We start from the raw sequence: 21,026 nt of genomic DNA, 5'->3' as shown, positions 1-21,026 counted from the left end.
AATATGCTGTACAGGTTTGTTGCCTAGGATCAATAGGCTATGTCATATAATCTAGGTGTGTAGGAGGCTATACCATCTTGGTTTGTGTAAGTACACTCTATGAGGTTTGCACAACAACAAAATTACCTAATGATACATTTCTTGGAATGTGTCCCGGTTATTAATTGAGAGATGACAATTCATGCAATTCTCCTACCTCAGCTTCCGAAGTAGCTGGGATTACAGGCCACTACCGCCCGGCTAATTTTTGTATTTTTAGTAGAGATGTTGGCCAGGCTTGTCACGAACTCCTGACCTCAGGTTCAGTTCAGACTCCTGTCTCGAACTCCTGCCTGCTTCGGCCTCCCAAAGTGCTGGGATTACAGGCCTGAGCCACTGCGCCTGGCCTAAAAATTATTTTGACTAGGAATTGAAAACACTTGGTCTCTGAAACAAAGTAAATCCTCAAAAGTCAACTAACCTAATGAGCAAAGAAGCTGTCTCTTGCTTCTTATAATAGCAATGACTTATTCATTCAGTTTGAACTAGATCCTCTGTGTCATGTAAAATAAGTGTTTTACAAGCTGCATTTATTTACATACTCATTCCTGCAGGTTAGACTTAATTCAACTTCCAAAAGAATTGTCCAGCAAAAAGTTACTGAGAGTAGGAAATGGTGGGGCTGAATGTAGAGATACGGTCAGTTGTAATAAGGAAGAAATTAAAGGCTCTAAGAAGAGAAAGAATAAATTAGGGATGAAGGAAGAAAAGAAATAGAAATCAAAGCTATCAAATAAGAGGAGGTCAATGAAAGGAGAAAAAGCAGGAGAGGAGAGGGAAAGGAATGAAAAGGAGGCAGAGAGAAAATAGAGCTGTGAAAAGGGGGGTGGAGATTCAGGCTTAGTGCTGGCCTGCCCAAGGAAGTATCCATCAATAGAAGCCTCACTGACAGCTGTTACCATAATGGGAACTGGCACCTAAAGAGAGGGCAAGTCTGGTTTAATTAGTTAAATGGCATTATCTGTGTCCAGTGGGGGTGGGAGAGGTTAAGGGGATGGAAGGATTGGTGACCCACCTCCTTCCACAGGCTGAGAGAAAAAGCAGATCTACAAAGCTTTGCCAGAAATTAAAGATTCCCATGTGTTCCTATTCACCAGTTACATTTTAAAGGGGGGCTTATACTGCTCTGGTGGGGGCAGCTAGAATTCAACATTGGTTCTTTATCTTAAATTAAGAATAGGTTTACACTGGGTGCAGTGACTCATGACTGTAATCCCAGCACTTTGAGAAGCCAAGGCAGGCAGATCACTTGAGCCCAGGAGTTTGAGACCAGCCTGGCCAACATGGTGAAAACTTGTGTCTACAGAAAATACCAAAAAATTAGCTGGGCATGGTGGGGCACACCTATAGTCCCAGCTCCCTGGGAGGCTGAGATGGGAGCCTGGGAAGTCGAGGCTGCAGTGAACTGTGATCGTGCCACTGTACCCCCCCCCGCCTTGGTGACAAGAGTTAAGACTCTAAGACTCTGTCCCTTCCCCACCCCCGCCCCCAAAAAGGAATAGGTTTACTCATCTCTTTCTCTTCTTACAGGCAGCCTCACATTCAGTCTTTTTTTTTTTTGAGGTGGAGTCTCACTGTCACCCAGGCTGGGGTGTAGCAATCTCGGCTCACTGCAACCTCCGCCTTCTGGGTTCAAGCAATTCTCCTGTGTCAGCATCTTGAGTAGCTGGGACTACAGGTGCCCACCACCACACCTGGCTAATTTTTTATATTTTTACTAGAGATAGGGTTTCACCGTGTTAGCCAGGATGGTCTCAATCTCCTGACCTTATGATCCACCTGCATTGGCCTCCCAAAGTGCTGGGATTACAGGCATGAGCCACTGTGCCCAGCCTCCAGAGTCTTAAATGATGTGGCAGGAAGCAAGTGCCATCTCTGTTCAGTGAAAGTAGTGCAATGACTGGAATTCTACCTAGCTGGGTTGTTTTTTGTTTTGTTTTGTTTTGTTTTGAGACAGAGTCTCACTCTGTCACCCAGGCTGGAGTGCAGTGATGCGATTATAGCTCATTGCAGCCTCCATCTCCCACCTCAGCCCCTCGAGTAGCTGAAACTACAGTGGAGTAGCTGTGACTACAGGTGCTTGCCACCATGCTCAGCTAATTATTATTTTTTTGAGACAGAGTTTTGTTCTTGTTGCCCAGACTGGAGTGCAGTGGCACAATCTTGGCTTACTGCAACCTTTGCCTCCCGGGTTCAAGCGATTCTCCTGCCTCAGCCTCCTGAATAACTGGGATTACAGGCACATACCACTACACCCAGCTAATTTTTTTGTATTTTTAGTAGAGACGGGATTTCATCATGTTGGCCAGGCTGGTCTTGAACTCCTGACCTCAGGTGATTCCGCCTGCCTTGGCCTCCCAAAGTGCAGGGATTACAAGCGTTAGCCACCTCACCCAGCCAGCTAATTATTTTTTGCACAGACAGGGTCTCACTTTGTTGTCCAGGCATGTCTTGACCTCTTGGGCTCCAGTGATCCCACCCGGATTGGCTTCCCGATGTGCTAGGATTACAGGTGTGAGCCACTGTGCCTGGCCATACTTGGGCTCTTAATCCAACTTTGCCACTGAGTGACTTTGGGCAAATCATTTTACCAGTTCCATCCTTTTAGCACTAAGAGTTAATGATATTATAATCTTACAAACCAAGCTCCTCGGACTCAGGTGATCCTCCCACCTCAGACTCCTGTTTAGTGGAGACCATAGGTGTACACCACCATACCCAGCTAATTTTTGTTTTTGTAGAGGCAGTGTTTTACCATGTTGCCCAGGCTGGTCTGAAACATCTACCTGCCTAGACCTCCCAAAATGTTGAGATTACAGGCATGAGCCACTGTGACTGGCACACACACACAAAAATAATAATACATGTTTTATTTATCCCCACCCCTATGTGCTTCCTCTGCATTTTTAATGCTAAGAATCCTCCTTTGTCTTGTTGGTAGAAATTTTTAAGGTTGAATCACATCTTTTTTCTTTCTGATTATGACATCAGAACTCAAAGATCATAAAGTTTAATTAACCTTGGTTCTACAGATTCACTGATGTCAGAAGGCTGATCTGTGGTTTGAGAAAGACTGAAAAGAAAGTTTCCAACCTCCAAACAAAACCCACACAAAAGCCTAGTGATGGAAGGTTCTCGGTAGAGAAAATCCAGACAATGACTGGACACAGTGGGCAAATGCCTACCTTTTGGGAATACCAACTCCACAGGGAAGTTACATTAACTGAAGGTTGTCTTAGGACAAGGCTGAATAAAGTAAAGATTTCAACACCATATGTTCAGCTTTGGCAGGAGATGTAGGTGGGAAGGGAATCCCAATGCTGGAGAATGCCCGTATCACACCCCAGCTGGCTATGTAATCATGAAATAAGGAGAAACACATAAATATTTGGTTAAAACACCTTTAATGATAGAGGGAAAGACACTAATATCTCCCCTGTCTGTTCTTGACATTTTACTATGTTAGGAAGCTCTGGAGCCTACAGCTTGAGGAGAAGCCATTGTTCAAGTCAGTCAGTTGCAAAACCCTCGCTCTCTCCTCCTCAGAACTCCTGTTCCAAATGATCCTATGTTAAGAGTAAATACTACATCTCATTACAAGACAGAGAGGCAGGGAGGACACCACCTGGAGCTGGCCTCCCAAAGTCTGAGACTCTAAGAACCAGACAATGGCAAAGACACAAGCCCTAGCCTATGGATAGGCAAAATGGGGAGGATAGGGGTCTTGAAAGAGGAAGATAAGGAAAAATACAAGGGGCCAGGGAATAAAGGAGGGAGCTATCTAAAACTAGAAGCATACTAGTGCTAGGAAATCCCCCATGATCCCTGGTACACCTCTGCACACTATGTCCACTATTAGCCCAAAGGAATATTACCCAGAATGCCCACATTCACAAGAATTTGAGGCCCTTTCCCTTACATCATGTACCTTTCTTAGTCACATAGGTGCCAGCAAGCACTGTTTTAGCAACATTCCTTAACTCTCTCATCATTACTTCATCAACCATGCTGACCAACAATGCTCCTTAAAGATATGAATTAACTTCACATTTCCCAAATATCTTCTGGAAGACCTCTTGGCAAAAAGTTGTTTTTTTTTTCCCAGCTTTGAGAGGCCATGATGAATGAGAAGCTGGAGAGGTCCTGGCACACCCAACACCTTTGCCTTAATGTGACCATCAATGGATTTACTGGGAAAATTGTCCTGCGCCCTTCATTTCTCCCTACTTGCTAGGGTTATGTCACGAATTACTGGAGCATCTTCAGTACCGGCACCTTCTGGAGCAGGGGGAGGGAGAAGGGATGAACAGTTTGCTACTTCTTGTCTACGATGGGTTTTTCAGGCACTGCCTTGGGTACAGGAGGCTGAAATAGGAGGGGGGCTGTCTTCTCCTTGGCCTCCCTGGATCCCATTGTTGGAAGCACCTTCCCAGCCACAGTTCCTAGGCCAAACAGCACTGGTGGGGCCGGGCTTGGAGTGGTAGTGGAGGTGGAGCTGGAATTCCAGGGCTTCATGGGCAGGCCACTTAACAGGAATGCCACGTACTGGTTCTAGAAAGATAGGGGACCCACACCCACCAGCTGAGCAGAAAGGTCACCCCAGAGGAGTGGCACTGGGCCCTCCAGAGACAGCTGCCAGCCCTTTTGGGCTAGGCTGCGATTCCAACGGTAGGTGCTCAGGTGCACCTGCCAAAGGGAAAGGGAGAGGGAAAGAGGAGGGGGAAGAGGGTCATACCAGGGAAGCTGAAGAGGGTTCCCCTTGAGAAAGCTGCAGGGAATCTATTTTCCTCAGGTACAAAGAAAGAGGAGGGAAGAAAAATTCCTTAGGGGGACATCTCCTTGTAAGCACAGTAATTTCCAAGCTCAGGGACTAGAGAAAAGCCACTAGGGACATATCATGTTAAGAACTTAGAGCAAAAGACAAAATCAGGGCTCATAAATCTGGGAGGTCCTTCTGTGAAGCTGTTTCTGCTCTGTGGGACAAAGAGGAGCAGGTACAGAAAAACAGGCTCATGGAATCGTGGGGTCATCTTTTCGGGAAAAGGGGGAGAGCCCTGGGGAGGTGATGGAAGGTGAACAGCCAGGGACTAAAGACAGAGCAGCAATATTCTGAGGGCCATGAGGGGCAAAGGGCTGTACCTGGTGGTGTGTCAGTAGCATATGCTTCTTGAGGGTAGCCCGCTCAAGAAAGCCCTGCCTGCAGAAAACACAAGTGAAGAGCGGCCCCTCCTTGGGGTGGGTCTTCTGATGCTCCTCCAGAGCTGTCTGGGAGGGAAAGGCCTGGCCACATACTTCACAGGCCTTTCTGCCGCTGCTCTCTCCTGGCTCCTTTCTCATTGCCTCCTGCAGACTTAGCTCCTCCACCAAGGTCACGCTGGTGCCTTCCCCTTCTGGGGTGAGTGCTGATGCTGGGCTTGAGCTTCTCTCTAGTTTGCCCCCCTCTTCCTTGCCTCCTGAAACATCACGGCTTCCCTGCTCCATTGGCTGAGGCTGGTCCAGGCTGTCAGGTGCTGGTGGTGGTGGCAGAGAAGACTGTTGAGTAGCTTTCTCATTACTGTCCATCTCCTTCCCAGCTGTGGCTGCTGCTGACACTGTCCCCACCTCCTCCTCTGGCCCAGATGCCTCTTCTGAATCACCTCTCACTGATATTGCCTTCTCACCTCCACTCTCTGAGCCTCTCCCTGCTAGGGAGTCTTCATCAGTCACATCTTCCTCTTCTTCCTCATCTTCCTCTTCCTCCTCTTCAGACAACTCCTCTTCCGGTGATGGCTGCTGGGACTGCTGCTGGGGGAAGCTCCCTGCACCGGAGACTGTAGATTGCTCGGAGCCATTCTCCTGGGCAGCTCCTCCACCTTCAGGGAGTACAGTACCACCGTTGGGGATCTGGCCTCCCAGGTGCATCCGAACATGTTGCTGCAGAGTGACAGCATTGGTGAACTTCTTCTGGCAGATGGGGCAGGAGTTCTGTGCCCGGGCAGCTGGACTGGCCTTGTGGCCCACAAAATGTGCACGCAGATTACCCCTGGTGGAGAAAGCTCGGCCACACACTTTGCATTTGAAGGGCCTCTCACCTCCATGTTGGCCATAATGAAGGCGTAGGGCCCGAGGACAGCTGAGCACCCGGAGACAGATGACACACTGGTTAGGTCCAGAAGAGGCTGAGGATGAAGGTGCAGGGGCAGAGGTGGCGGGGGCTCCTGAGGCAGTTGAGGTCACTGCCATGGCTCCTTGTCGGTCAATCTTTTCTACCAGTTGCTGCAGCTTTGATGTCTCAGAGGGTGAGGCCCCCAAGGGCTCTAGCACATAGGGGAAGGGGAAGCTGCCAGTGGACTTGAAGTGGTTGGTAAGCAGTGCCCAGCTTGGTAGTGAAGTCACCAACTTACTTAGCTGCATGCGAGTGGCTGTGCTACTTTCTGCCACTCCACTGATGGCTGAGCCCTCACTCCCTGGGGGAGTGTTTTCATCAGCTTTATTCTTGGGTTCCACTGCTTTCATGAGCACAAACTTATTGAAAGCAGGGAGTCCTGGGGCAGTGGCTGTGCCTGCACTGGTGGAGAGCAGAGTCAGGCTCTCTGTGGCACTGAGTGCTGTGGTGGAGGCCACCAGAGGCTTGCGCTCAACACCTCCACCTGGAGTGGCTGCCTCCTCCTCAGCCTTCTCTGGTGGCACGGACATACCATAAGGCAAGCCACTGCTGGTGATGACGTAGTCTAGGTGCTCTGGTACTGGGTGTGGGTTCATCTGCACATGGGGGTACTTCTCACGATGCCGGTGGAAATGCACTTTGAGGTTGCCACGGGTGGTAAAGCGGTTTCCACAGACATTGCACTTATAGGGTCTCTCACCCGTGTGGGAACGAAGGTGGATCTGCAGGGCGCTGTCACTGCCAAATACTTTGGCGCAGAAGCGGCATTTGTGCCTTCCACCAGGCTTCTCCAAGGGACCCATCACTTCTCCATAGCCCAGCTCACCACTTCCATTCTTTGGCTTCAGGAGCCCTGGGGAGGCAGTGGCCTCAAGGCCTCGGGCTGCCCCAAGACACTGTGCTGCCAGTAGTCCCGTGGTACTTGGGAACGCCAGATGAGGTGAGGCAATCAGCTGATCTGTGCTGCCTGGCAAGGCTGGGGAGGGGGCAGGGGTGGGTTTGTGGCTTCGCCCAACCCCTCCAGCAGAAAAAGGATGCTGTGACCCCAGTGGGTGGTAAAGGTGGAAGAATGCCTGCTTAGGTGTTTCTGCTCCCGAAGAGGAAGAGGAGGAGGAGGAGGTGGAGGAAGATGCCAGTGTTTTGCTGGTTTGGACAGGCTTGATGGGGCTGAAGAGGGGTAGTAGGGGCTTGGTAGAAGAGGCAGTCCCTGTCCCAGGTAGCTCTGAGGGACTGGCAGGGGCACCCACCGTCTGACCTAAGGAGCCAAGCAACAGCACCTGCCTGCAGATTTGCTCAGTCATCTGCATCTGATGGATCTGCCGCTGCTGTAGCACCCGTAGCTCTTCCAGGATCAGGGGGATGTTCAAGTGGCCGCTGCCTACACCTGGGGGCGGAGGGGGTGGTGGAGGAGGAGGGGGTGCAGGGGTCGATTCTGGAGGTAATGGGGTTGCTCCCAACTTTGGACTGGCCAAGATCAGGCCCCCGCCTCCCCCAGCCGCTGTACCTGTGGCAGCGACCAGGAAATGCCCCGAAGATTCCTCTCCTCTCCTCTCTGGGCCCCAGGTGGGATCCGTGGGCACGGAGGACCCAGAACCTGGGGGGTTGTTATGCTCTGTGTCCATGACCTGAGGATTATTGTGACCCTCAGGCCGGGGTTCAGAGGAGGCCGAAGAGCTGCTGGGGTTCTCCTGGCCCCCAATTATCACCATTACAGGAGGGTCAGTAGAACATGCGTTCTGGTGGGCGAGGAATTCAGTTGGGTCAGTGAATTGTGCGCAGCACTTGGCACAGACTTGGGGGTGATCCTCCTCGCTAGCATCACCTGGGGAGAAGACAAGGAGAGAGAGCGTGGGTGGCGCAGTTGGGTTGGGTATGCCGAGCTCTAATTAACAAGGAGCCCAGTAACTGCTAGTTGGGGGTGGGGAGACGAGCTCACCATCAGGCCATGAAGGCTAGAGCTCAGGCCTGATCAGTGTGGACAGGAGACAACCCGGCATGGGGCAGGGTTGGGGGCGCAGAGGAGGGAGGCACGCACATGCTACTCCCCTCCTCAGTCACCCTCCCTTCCCCGGGGCACCAGCGAGTTCAAGGAATAGGTGTGAGGCCAGGGGCCTATGCAAAGAATCATGCATTTTCTCCCGCCCACCGAAAGTCTTCACTGCCGTTGCATCCCCTCCGCCCCCACCCCTGCCCAGCCCGGCCCTACCGCACCTCCGAGCTCTGCCGGCTCCCCGCAGGGCACCCCAAGACGAGAGCTCCTCCCGGATTCGTGCGCCATGGTTGTGGGGGAAGTGGAGGGCCAGGTGGGGTGGGAGACAATGGATATTGGGATTGAGGGAGGCGGCGGTGGCCGCTGGGTCTGCGGCAGCGTCTGCACCCAGCGGCCCAGACTGCGGAGACGGAGATCCGCGGCGACGGCGGGGGCAGGGAGCAGCGGCGGAGGGGGAGGGGAACGAGGAGGCGGGGAGGAGCTGGAGCGAGAAAGCGGGGAGAGGGGAGATCTGGGAGGAGCTGATGAGGAGGGGAGTTTATGGGGAGGAGCTGCTGGGGAGGGAGGCGGGAGCTAGAGGAGGCGGGAGACGGGAGCGCAAGCAGGGGCATGGGGGCGGGAGCCCAGAGCTCGGGAGAGTTTCCGGAGGCGCAGTGACAGGTGCGGTGAAGCACTGCGGGGGTCCACCTTTCCCCGTCCCTGGCCAGCTCCCCCGATCTGCAGATGCCTTTGCCCAGGCCTACCCTCCTCCCCCTGCCCTCCCCTCCTCCCCCTGCCCTCCCCTCCTCCTCCTGCCCTCCCCTCCTAAGCTCTAGGGGCACAGTGGGAAACGTAGCCCTGCTCAATAGAGCAAGGCGATAGGCTTCTCTTATTTTTCTTTGGATAAAGGATCCGCTGAGCTTGGAAAACGTGGATTCCAGAGAGGGTTGTCTGATCTCCTCAGAGGTCTGAGGGCCAGAGGAAAAGGGGGAGCTCAGAACATCCACTCTTCACCAGCACACACACCCCAAAATACTCCAAGTTTTGTCCCGCCTTTCTCACTGCTATTCCCGCCCTACCCCCATTCCTCTCCACAAAAGAAGTTTCTCAGGGTGGGCGGCTGCAAGGTAGAATTTCCAAGGAAGTCATTTCAGGACTCTGCGGAACACTAAGCCCCTTCACTCCCCGCCCCTCCTCCCCCAGAATAATAGCTGAATGCAGGCTACTCTGCAGATCGCCCGGCCTACACAACACCTAATTTATAGAGTCCGTGCTTATTTAATAAGCCATCTCCTATTTGGTACCCTCTTTCCTACCCTCTTCCTCCTCTATTCTCCTCTTGCAACATTCCTCACACTGTCACTATTAAAGACAGTGGGTTTGGGGAGACGCTAGCCAGCCGAGGCCTACGGAGGCCCACCCAGCTCTAACCTGGGGGGAGGGGAGCCCTCTTGAAACAATGCGGTAGGAGCTTCCAGGCAGCCCTCAGTGTCTAAAGCCCCTTCAGCTCCAGCCTGGTTTGAATGCTTAGAAATAGCTAACACCTGCTCACCATCACAGAAGCAGCCTCCCATTCAGAGAGGATAAGTAAGGATAAAATGCTTCCTGGACCAGGTATTCTGCATTCTCTTTTTACCTTGAAATGAGTCTTAAAGCACTTCCCACTTTCTAAAATACTTTCTTTTTCTCTTACATGCAGGAAGTGACCACAAGTCCTTGGTTTTGTAGTTTCCCTGGGCATCAGTAAACCTAAATTGTTCTAATCCCAGTTCTATTCTTGCCTCGCTGATAAATTGAGACACGGTGGTCAGTCACACCGTGATATACCACCATTTCCCTCTTCATAAAGTGGTAATATTGTAGCTGCACTATCTTACTCAGAAAAATATTGTGGGGACAAAAGATTGAAAAATTTGATAATATTAATGTGTAAACCAGGTATGGTGGTGCACACCTGTAGTCCAGCTACTTGGGAGGCTGAGGCAGAATTGCTTCAGTCCAGGAGTTTGCGGCTGCAGTGAGCTATGATCACACCTGTAAATAACCACTGCCCTCCAGCTTCAGCAACAGAGTGGGACTCATCTCTTAAAAACCAAAAACGTCTAAAAAAATTAGTATGTACATGTGAGACTTTTTTTTTATTTTTTAAGACGAAGTCTCACTCTGTCACCCAGACTGGAGTGCAATGGTGTGGTCTCTGCTCACTGCTACCTCCACCTTCTGGGTTCAAGCGATTCTCCTGCCTCAGCCTCCTGAGGCGCCTGCCTACTGATCAGCCTGCCTCAGCCTCCCAAAGTGCGGGGATTACAGGTGTGAGCCACTGCACCCAGCCACATGTGAGACTTTTAAAGTTTGGGGAGTCCTGAATTTTATCAGTTAGAGAATTTACATTGTTGGTAGTAAAATAATCAAGGTAACCTTAAATACACATATACTAAAATTAGATCTGTTTTCCATGTTGCTTGTTAATCTTATTAATTTCTGAGGTAACATATTGGCTAATATCAGTGGCATATTTCAATGGTAGGAGGTCTTTTTTTGTGGGAGGTGGGAGCTAAAACAACCTATTTAAAATATTAGTAACTTCTAAAAAATAAAAATAAAAAATAAAAAAATAAAAAATATAAAAATAAAAAATATTAGTAACTTCTAATTTTCAACAAAAAATTTGCCTGTGTTTTTAAATTTAAAACATTTTACTGAATTGTGTTTTGAAACTTCAGATAATAAGGCTCTTAGCATTGTGAGTCATGACTGTGAAATGGATGGGTTCTGTGCTTCGAGGCCTGACCTTGCAAATGAGGGAGGGGGGTTCTATTTCAGTTTATGGCAAGTCACAGTTTTGTGCAATGCGGTTTATTTTTACAGATAAGGAAATTGAAGCTTGGAGAGGTTAAGTGACTTTTCCAAGTTCACACAGTAATTCAGTGAAGCAAGCATTCAGAATTTTGACTCCTGTCCAATGCTTTTTCAAGCACATCAACAATGTATGGTTTCCCTAATGCTAAAGAAAGGGCCCTGTGTGGCTTCTACCTGCCATTTGCTCCCTGGCCTTAGTCAGGGAGAGGGAATCAGATGGAGGCTTTCTACTGAGCATTTGTTAATTAGCATTGAACATTTGATATCCAGTTGCTGTTTTGTCAAGTCTTCTGACAAGAAAAGAAATCCTTTTCTTTTCATCTTCTCCTGGGAAACACTGTCCCCTTTCTTGCTCTTTAATGAAATGTGCTTTGTGATGCGTAATTTGATCTACGCTCTTCTTTAAGGTAAATTTAGTCCCTGGTGAAAGGTGACTGGATCAACAGCCACCTGTAAGAGGAACCCTCCATTTCTCAGCACTTTGCACTCACTGCCTATCCTGAAAAGCGGAGCGGGATTCTTACATAAACATGAATGAAGTCACAAATGCAGGAATAAACTAAACTGGTAATGGTGTCCCTAGATAGCAGATAAGGTGAGGTAAGCTATCCCCGGTCACATGCAAAGTCCAGGGTAGATATGGAACTAAGACCTGGACAAGCTTGTTTAAACTTACAGAGAGCTGAAATGACAAAGAAAAAGGAAACCAGGTGGCTTCCTCTCTAAACCTAGTGTCCCATCAAATTGCTGCTTTAGGCTTGAGAGACAACTGTTGAGGAGGACAAAGAGAAAAATAGGTGGTTGTATGTAGCAGGATGATACATTTGAACAGTGGTTCTCAAATTTTGCTGCCCATTAGGATTACTGGGAGAGAGTTTTTAAATGTTTATGTTTAGGTACAGTGGTCTGTACCTTGTAGTCCCAGCTACTCTGGAGGTGGAGGTTGGAGGATCACTTGAATTCAAGGGTTTGAGACCCCATCTCAAAAACCAAAAAAAAAAAAAAAGAGAGAGAGAGAAAATAATGTTTAGGCACAGTGGGTAGCTTGTGCCTATAATCCTAGTATTTCTGGAGGCCAAGGCAGGAGGATCGCTTGAGGCCAGGAGTTTGAGACCAGCCTGCATAACATAGTGAGATCCCCATCTCTACAAAATAAACAAACCAACCAAACTTAAATCCCTGAGGATAGGATCCAGGCATTGGTTTTATAAAGGTCCTCAGGGGATTCCAATTAAAACACAAAGATGGTGACACAATGATGAGACCCACAGTATCAGAGGACTGGACTGCCCTTTCCATCACACCTTCCACCCTGCTCCTCACAAATCTTATCTGAGCTAAACTTGGCCACAATTGGGACACAGACAAAATGAACTCTCAAAGCTAAATCCTCCCATCAGTTTCCCTCCCTACAGTGCCCACAACCACACATTAGCTTCCTTGTATCCTTTCCCAGTGAAAAATCTGCTTCCATGAATAGAATTTGATATAATTTACACCATACTGTAAGGTTTTTTGTTTGTTTTTTATTTTATTGAGACAGAGTCTTGCTCTGTCACTCAGGATGGAGTAAAGTGGCATGATCTCAGCTCACTGCAACCTCCACCTCCCAGGTTAAAGAGATTCTCCTGCCTCAGCCTCCCAAGTAGCTGGGACTACAGGCATGAGCCACCACACCCAGCTATTTTTTTTGTATTTTTTGTAGAGACAGGGTTTCATCATATTGGCCAGAGTGGTCTTGAACTCCCGACCTTAAGTGCTCTGCACCCGCCTTGGCCTCCCAAAGTGCTGGGATTACAGGCATGAGCCACTGTGCTCAGCACCTTACTGTAAATTTAAGTGACTGCATTTCTTTCCCAGATATGGGTATCCTGAAGCATATATGTTTTTCTTTTTTAATTGATATTTGAACCATATTTTTAATTGGAAGGTGAAAGGTTTTGTTCTACAGAGTTCACCATCATCCACCCATGAAGGGAACAAAGCACACTATGTAAGCACCTGCCTAAACTAATTTACTTTTTTTTTGGAGATAGTCTCACTCTGTTGCCCAGGCTGGAGTGCAATGACACAATCATAGCTCACTGCAGACTCAACATCCCAGGCTTAGGTGATCCTCCCACCTCAGCCTCTTGAGTAGCTGGAACTACAGGCATGCACAATCATGCCCAGCTAATTAAAAAAATTTTTTTGTAGCGACGGGGTCTCACTATGTTGCCCAGGCTGTCTGGAATACTTGCGTTCAAAGGATCCTGCCTTATCCCCACAAAGTGCTGGGATTACAGATGTAAGCCACTGCACCTAGCCCACTTACTTATTATTAACACTGAACAATGCTTATTGGTAGCTTCCATAATTATGAATTGATTCTGGTAACTATTCCTGCTAAGGTATCTATGGCCTGTGTAACATAGTAGACTAACAGGCACAATAATTTGTACACCTAGTGCTGAGAAAAATATATTTGTTTCCAGAACAGCATATCTTAGATCAAATGTAAGAAAACTCCTTTTTTTTTTTTTTTTTTTTTTTTGAGAAGGAGTTTCGCTCTTGTTACCCAGGCTGGAGTGCAATGGCGCAATCTTGGGTCGCTGCAACCTCCGCCTCCTGGGTTCAAGCAATTCTCCTGCCTCAGCCTCCCGAGTAGCTGGGACTACAGGTGCGCGCCACCATGCCCAGCTAATTTTTGTATTTTTAGTAGAGACGGGGTTTCACCATGTTGACCAGGATAGTCTCGATCTCTTGACCTTGTGATCCACCCGCCTCGGCCTCCCAAAGTGCTGGGATTATAGGCGTGAGCCACCGCGCCTGGCCAAGAAAACTCTTTTAATTAAAATTTATTTGACATCAAAGGACTCAACACCTAACACAGAATTCATACCATTCTGGAGCTAAGACTTTAGAGATCTGACCCTCTCATTGTCATTGTGCACAGTGATTCATACCTAAGTTAAAGTCCCAGCTCTAGAACATTCTAATCTTTGTGATTTGGGGAAAATTTATTTATCTCTCCAAGAGTTTCATTTCTCTCTCTATTTTTTTTTTTTTTTTTTTTTTTTTTGAGATGGAGTCTTGCTCTGTTGCCCAGGCTGGAGTGCAGTAGCACAATCTCAGCTCACTGCAACCTGTGCCTCCTGGGTTCAAGTGATTCTCCTGCCTCAGCCTCCCAAGTAGCTGGGATTACAGGTGTGCACCACGACACCCAGCTAATTTTTTTTGTTTTTTTTTTGTTTTTTTTTTTTTTTTTCTTTTTTGAGACGGAGTTTCGCTCCTGTTACCCAGGCTGGAGTGCAATGGCGCGATCTCGGCTCACCGCAACCTCCACCTCCTGGGTTCAGGCAATTCTCCTGCCTCAGCCTCCTGAGTAGCTGGGATTACAGGCACGCGCCACCATGCCCAGCTAATTTTTGTATTTTTAGTAGAGACGGGGTTTCACCATGTTGACCAGCATGGTCTCGATCTCTTGACCTCGTGATCCACCCGCCTCGGCCTCCCAAAGTGCTGGGATTACAGGCGTGAGCCACCGCGCCCGGCCTAATTTTTGTATTTTTAGTAGAGACGAGGTTTTACCTTGTTGGCCAGGCTGGTCTCGAACTCCTGACTTCAAGTGATCTGCCCACCTCAGCCTCCCAAAGTGCTGGGATTACAGGTGTGAGCTACTGCACTGGGCTGATTTCTTTAAAATGAAGGTACTGCCATAAAAAGGAAGGAAATTCTGATACATGTTGCAACATGAATGAACTTTGAAAATGTTATGCTTTCAGACAAATTTGATTTTAATTGAGAGAGGGAAAAAGAAAACATCCTAAGTGCAATAAATCAAACACAAAAGAGCAAATATTGTATGGTTCCATGAGTATGAGGTACCCAAATATTATATGAATCCATTAATAAGAAAATTGGTAAGTTTAGGCTGGGTACAGTGGTGCACACCTGTAATCCCAGCACTTTGGAAGGTTGAGGTGGGTGGACTACAAGGCCAAGAGATGGAGACATGGTGAAACCCTGTTTCTACTAAAAATACAAAAAATTAGCTGGGTGTGGTGGTGCGCCCTTGCAGTCCCGGCTACTCAGGAGGCTGAGGCCTCATTTGAACCCAAGAGGCGGAGATTGCAGTGAGCCAAGGTTGCACCACAGCACTCTGGCCTGGTGACAGAATGAGACTCTGTCCCCCCTCCCCCCAAAAAAGGAAAATTGGTAAGTTCCTAGAGACAGAAAGCAGGCTAACAGGGCTGAGGGAATGGGAGAATAGGGATTTATTGTTAAACAGTTACAGAGTTTCTGTTTAATGATGAAAAAGTTCTTGAAACAGATAGTGTTAATGGTTACATAGTGAATGTACTTAATGCCACTGAATTGTATACTTAAAAATGGTTAAAATGGGTCCAGGGTGGTGACTCATGACTGTAATTCCAGCACTTTGGGAGGCCCAGGTGGGCAATTCACAGGGTCAGTAGATTGAGACTATCCTGGCTAACATGGTGAAACCCTGTTCTACTAAAAATATAAAAAATTAGCTGGATGTGGTGGCAGGCACCTGTAGTCCCAGCTACTTGGGAGGCTGAGGCAGGAGAATTGTTTGAACCTGGGAGGCGGAGGTTTCAGTGAGCTGAGATCATGCCACTGCACTCCAGCCTGGGTGACAGAGCAAGACTCTGTCTCAGAAAAAAAAAAAAAAGGTTAAAATGGTAAATTTTATTACATACATTTTACTACAATTTAAAAAATTTAAGGCCGGGCACGGTGGCTCAAGCCTGTAATCCCAGCACTTTGGGAGGCCGAGGCGGGTGGATCACGAGGTCAAGAGATCGAGACCATCCTGGTCAACATAGTGAAACCCCGTCTCTACTAAAATACAAAAAATTAGCTGGGCATGGTGGCGCGTGCCTGTAATCCCAGCTACTCGGGAGGCTGAGGCAGGAGAATTCCTGAACCCAGGAGGTGGAGGTTGCGGTGAGCCGAGATCGCGCCATTGCACTCCAGCCTGGGTAACAAGAGTGAAACTGTCTAAAAAAAAAAAAATTACAAAAAAGAAAAAAATTTTTTTGAGATGGAGTCTTGCTCTGTCACCCAGGCCAGAATGCAATGGTGTGATAGCGGCTCACTGCAATCTCCACTTTCCAGGTTCAAGAGATTTTACTGCCTCAGCCTCCCAAGTAGCTGAGACTACAGGGGTGTGCCACCACAACTGGCTAATTTTTTTTTTTTATCTTTAGTAGAGACGGGGGTTTCACCATATTGGCCAGGCTGTTCTCGAACTCCTAACCTCAAGTGATCTGCCCACCTTGGCCTCCCAAAGTGCTGAGATTACAGGCATGAGCCACTGCACCCAACCCAAAATTTTTGTTTTAATTATTAATGTAATAATAAGGGAGTTGGGAGGAAAAAGAGAAAAAGCAAAAAGGGCCTAGGACAGTACCTGAGTACTCTAAAAATATTGGCGATGAGTATTAGTTATTACTGGAATGTCAAAAGCTGAATAAAGTCCTGGGAAAATGAAGGTCACATAGCTTCAAGGTCCACACTAGATTGAAAACCAATTTTTCTGTTTTCTTATCTAGTGCTCTGTTACACCAGGCCTGAGATAACTCTCTCTTCCAAAATGTGTTTTTCTGATCTGGGGATACCTAGGGTTGAGTGGCCCAGGGGTCAATAACCTGAGAGATGAGGCTCTCTACTTCCAAATGTAAACAGAGCCCCCCAAACTCTACCTTTGCCTTCTTTCCTCTCTTGCTATTCTTGCTGTCTGCCAACTTCCATCTAAAGTACTCCCCTCTCTCCCTCTAGATCTGTTTGGCTGCTGTCCTGGTTTCTCCTTCTCACTAAATATCTGGGTTTCTGATCGTTTCCTTCATTTCCCAGATGTACTGGTTTGCATTTTTCCTCAGTCACATCCCTTATGTTCTGTAATCCAGATTTCTAGACTCTGTAGGGGAGAGAGAACTTTTTTTCTTCTCCAGAGTTTTTAAGTAAATAGAGTATTTCCTGCCCATCACTTACATGCAATAACTATTCTGTTAGGTTTTGATGTTCTGGTCAGGGAATCTGAGCAAAAATGGCTAGAAAACAGATATCTCAGACTGTTTCTTGGTGATGTCTTAGGTCACTGCAGAATTGAGGCTTTTAAAATGTGTAACAAAGGCTCAGCATTTGCTTGTTGTATATGGTACATACTGCTTAAAAGAAGGCAAAAGACTCCTGAAAACATTACTGGCACCCTAGACTACTACATAAATGTCTGCTGATACTCATGATGATAGCCATAATTTCACAGGTGCACCAAAGGACACAGTATGCTCCTAAATAAGAGCCCTTCCTACCTAACTGTGGGGCATGCCCTGGGATAGAAGGAAGTCAGATGCCTGAAGATCACGTAAGTGAATAGAAACCCTGTCTACAAAAGATTAGGGGAAAGGAGAGCTCTCGTTCTATTTTGCAGAATGGATGCTGCCTCATTCATGAAGAAGAAAATTTACTAGTTTAAAAGAAAAAAAGCACCCAGCATGGGGCTCACGCCTGTAATCTCAGTACTTCGGGAGGCCAGGCCGGCCAGATCGCGTGGTCAGGAGATCGAGACCATCCTGGTTAACACAGTGAAACCCCGTCTCTACTAAAAATACAAAAAATCAGACAGGCATGGTGGCAGGCACCTGTATTCCCAGCTACTCAGGAGACTGAGGCAGGAGAATTGCTTGAACCTTGGAGGTGGAGGTTGCAGTGAGCCAAGATCCTGCCACTGCATTCCAGCCTGATAGAGCGAGACTCCATCTCAAACAAACAAACAAAAAGAAAGAAAAAAGCAGGAAATGTGAAACTTATATATTGTAAGCTTGTAAGATCAAGAAAGAATTTTAGATATGATCAAATAGAGCCACCTCATCTTGCAGATGAGGCCTAATGACATGCAAGACATCCAAATTGTCAGTAGCCTTGGATCTTTCACTCCAGGGGAATTCTGATGAGAGAACCCTTAGGCTTTCTTAAGGTAGATCTTAACAGAGGGTGCTACTGCTTTCTTGCTCCTTACATTTGTTTCTGCCTTTCATCGCTCAAAGGCAAATTTTCATCAAAAATGTGCGGATGTCCTTTCCTGTCTCTATGGGGATGGCTTCGTAGCAGCATTACCATGCCCCCAAGTGGGAGCTATATCTTACAGGGCTTGAAAATCCATTCAGGACAGCTGTTAAAGATAGCTTTTGACTCCCTAACAGAATATTTTTCCTCAGCTGTGGTATGGGGAATGGGTGAGCAGATGGGAGAAGTAGGAAGAAGAGGAGAGGGTACTTCTTGGGGGCTTGGAGGGGTGTTCAGCAAACTTCCACAGTCAAACCAGCAGGGGAGCAGAACTGTGAGGCAGCTCTGGAAAAGAGTTGAGGCTCTAGGGGAAGTCTCCTGTAGAGCACAAGTAAGAAACATCCGGCCTATAGCAGCATTAAGAAGGGTTAATGTGTCTCAGGAGGGAAGGATGCCATCACCACAGAACCTCTAAATATGGGCACAGTAGGATCCTAGAAAAGCAGTGATTTGGGGAGGATGTGTTCTGCCCAAAACATAATATGTCTGTTAAGGTTATTTCATAGCACATGGAGCACTGATTTGACCTCAGGCTTTTGTTTTTGTTTACTAACAGGTGGAAAGGCAAGTTTAATCTATAATTAATTTTAATTACCACCAATACACTACCTTAGAACTTTTCATGGCACATGTCTCATAAAGAAATGCTGACATTTGCCAAAAGGTTCCTGAGTTTTGGTCATATTACAGCACTTGCAGGAAGTGCCACTGCATTCACAAATGATAACAATATTTACACATATTAAACACTTATTTATGCTAGGTATTTTCCCAAGAGTTTTACACATATTAACTCATTTAGATTTTCACAACAACCTAATGAGGTAGCTAGTATACACATCTCTGCTTTACTTCAGATGAGGAAACTGAAGCATAGAGAGGCAAAATAAGCTAGCCATGGTCACACAGCTAACCAAGTGGTGGAACTGGGATTTGTCTGAAAGTCTGGTTTCAGAATGCTTGTGCTTAATTCTATACTATATTGTTGTGTGTATCAACTGTATGCTAAAGAGTTGCGTCTCTGGAGCCAGGACTTTCAGCGTGCACATATGGAGCCATACGACTGATAAGTATGTCCAAAACTTCTTTGATCCTAAAAATTACTTGGACACTTGCAAAATATATAGATTCCCACAACCTAACTCAGATATACTCACAATCAAGCAAGTTTTTCAAACCCTGGTTTAGTGGAGTGAGCACCACCAGCCCTGAGCATTACGAAATTTAAGTTTTTGCCCTGATTTTGGCTCTGTCTCTCACACTCTGGACAATTTCACTCTTCAATTCCCTGCCTGCTCTACTGTCTGCCTGTCACTTAATGGAATGTTATAAGAATACATTCAGGGGCCAGGCGTGGTGGCTCACGCCAGTAATCTCAGCACTTTCGGGAGGCTGAGGCAGGCAGATCACCTGAGGTCAGGAGTTTGAGATCAATCTGGCCAACATGGTGAAACCCCACATCTACTAAAAACACAAAAATTAGCCGGGAATGGTGGTGGGTGCCTGTAATCCCTGCTACTCAGGAGGAGAATCGCTTGAGCCTGGGAGGTGGAGGTTGCAGTGAGCCGAGATCATGCCATTGCATTCCAGCCTGGGAAACAAGAGCAAAACTCTGTCTTAAAAAAAAAAAAAATCACCCATGCAATTTTTTTCCCCTCATAAGGGACACCTGTTGCTTCAAAAACATGATATTCTCATAAAATGATATGCATGTAGTAATAGGTGTGTTCCCTTGCACTTTTTTTTTTTTTTGCTTTGCCTTCCTTTAAGCACAAACCTAAGCCTCTCATCCAGACCTGTCCTTCAGCTCTCCTCCAGGTGACACGCATACACACCCCAAACCAGGCTGCATTCTGACCGACATTAGCTCTCTCCCTCTGGGAGCTCTGATCGGCTCTCAGTTCAGCCCAACAATGAGAAACTTTTCTCTCGTCTCCCTCAGGGGAGCCTTCACGTTTGTCCAATTCATTCTCTTGCAACCCAACTCTCCAGAAAGAAAAGGGGAGAAAATCCCACCCCTAAGAGACGGTCTTCAGGTCTGAGGACGTTACTTAGCAACGGCACAAAGACCAGTGAGCAAAGGGAGACCTGAGGAGAAAACTCTTGGGTGGGGAGACAGAGCCAGTTTGAAAACTCCATTTCATCCAGAGAAAACAAGGAAAACACAAACAGAATCAATCCCGAGTAACAAGCGGGGCTTCTCCCCAGCGCAGGTCATCTTTTTACTCCCTGCATCTCAACTCCTTCAAACCCCCAGTGACCAAGTCCGCCCCCGCCTGGTTTCGCCCATGGCCCGAGTGCCCTCCCCTTGCCCTGGCCTGACCCACACAGGCTTGGACTCAGGGGCCCCCCACCCCTCCCCAGGCACCCACCGTTCTCAGACGCGCTGGGACCTTCGCAGTCCGAGATTAACTGTTGGGGTTTCCGCTGCTTTCGCCGAGACATTCCCGGGGAGAGAGTTGGGAGAGGGAGGGGCACGCTCACTTAGTCTTAACCGGGGCGACCTGGTCTCGTCTCCCCTTTGGGTCCGAAGCCAATTGATGCCTCTCCCCCAGTGCAAATCACTGTGAAGCAGAGATGTTCTCCTTTCCCAGAGACAGACAGACTCTCTCTCTCTCTCTGATTCTCTGTTCTTGACTCTCTCTTTCTCTCTCAATCTTTGCAAGTCTTTAAAGGGGAGACGCCCCCTTTTTTTCTTCAGCTTCTTCCCTACGCTTCTGCAGCTCCCATTGTAAAAGCAAAAATCCTAATCTTTCCGCACACTCTTTTCTTTTGTACTGCAGAGGAAAGGATTTAACCCTCTCCTCCCTGCAAGGGCCCTGGGCCTCTCCCTATGCTGTCTGTTCAGAGACTGTCCCTGGCTTGTTTTTATAACTCTTCTCCAAGATCTGCACTGTGCTTTTTGGTTCTGTCATATTTCTATGCCCTTCTGTTTGATAA

General features: G+C 47.6%; 1 protein-coding gene across 3 annotated transcripts; it reads right to left on the bottom strand.

Annotated features, from left to right (window-relative positions):
* Positions 1–3,426: 3,426 nt before the first annotated feature.
* SALL2 (spalt like transcription factor 2) lies at positions 3,427–20,777 on the bottom strand. 3 transcript variants are annotated; one of them, XM_012466233.2, is made up of 3 exons: positions 20,459–20,777; positions 7,689–8,006; positions 4,539–7,568 (listed from the first exon to the last, which is right to left on the bottom strand). In XM_012466233.2, the coding sequence occupies exons 1-3, from the start codon at positions 20,529–20,531 to the stop codon at positions 5,050–5,052; spliced, it is 2,910 nt and encodes a 969-aa protein (XP_012321656.2). In that variant the 5' UTR covers positions 20,532–20,777; the 3' UTR covers positions 4,539–5,049. The 3 variants fall into 3 exon arrangements, with proteins under 3 accessions (XP_012321639.2, XP_012321648.2, XP_012321656.2); XM_012466216.2 differs by having other exon boundaries at positions 3,427–8,006; XM_012466225.2 differs by lacking the exon at positions 20,459–20,777 and adding an exon at positions 8,396–8,687 and having other exon boundaries at positions 3,427–8,006.
* Positions 20,778–21,026: the final 249 nt, after the last annotated feature.

Source organism: Aotus nancymaae, unplaced genomic scaffold (assembly GCF_030222135.1).
Source record: "Aotus nancymaae isolate 86718 unplaced genomic scaffold, 86718_ANA_hifiasm-v0.15.2.pri h1tg000011l, whole genome shotgun sequence".
NCBI classification, from domain to species: Eukaryota; Metazoa; Chordata; class Mammalia; order Primates; family Aotidae; genus Aotus; species Aotus nancymaae.
This window is presented reverse-complemented; position numbering and strand designations above follow the sequence as displayed.

Excerpts from the sequence above, each read along its gene's own strand:
- SALL2 (XM_012466216.2), bottom strand. The coding sequence starts at position 20,531 with ATGTCTCGGCGAAAGCAGCGGAAACCCCAACAGTTAATCTCGGACTGC. Across the intron at positions 8,007-20,458 it reads TCCCAGCGCGTCTGAGAACG|GTGATGCTAGCGAGGAGGAT; the intron begins GTGGGTGCCTGG and ends TCTTCTCCCCAG.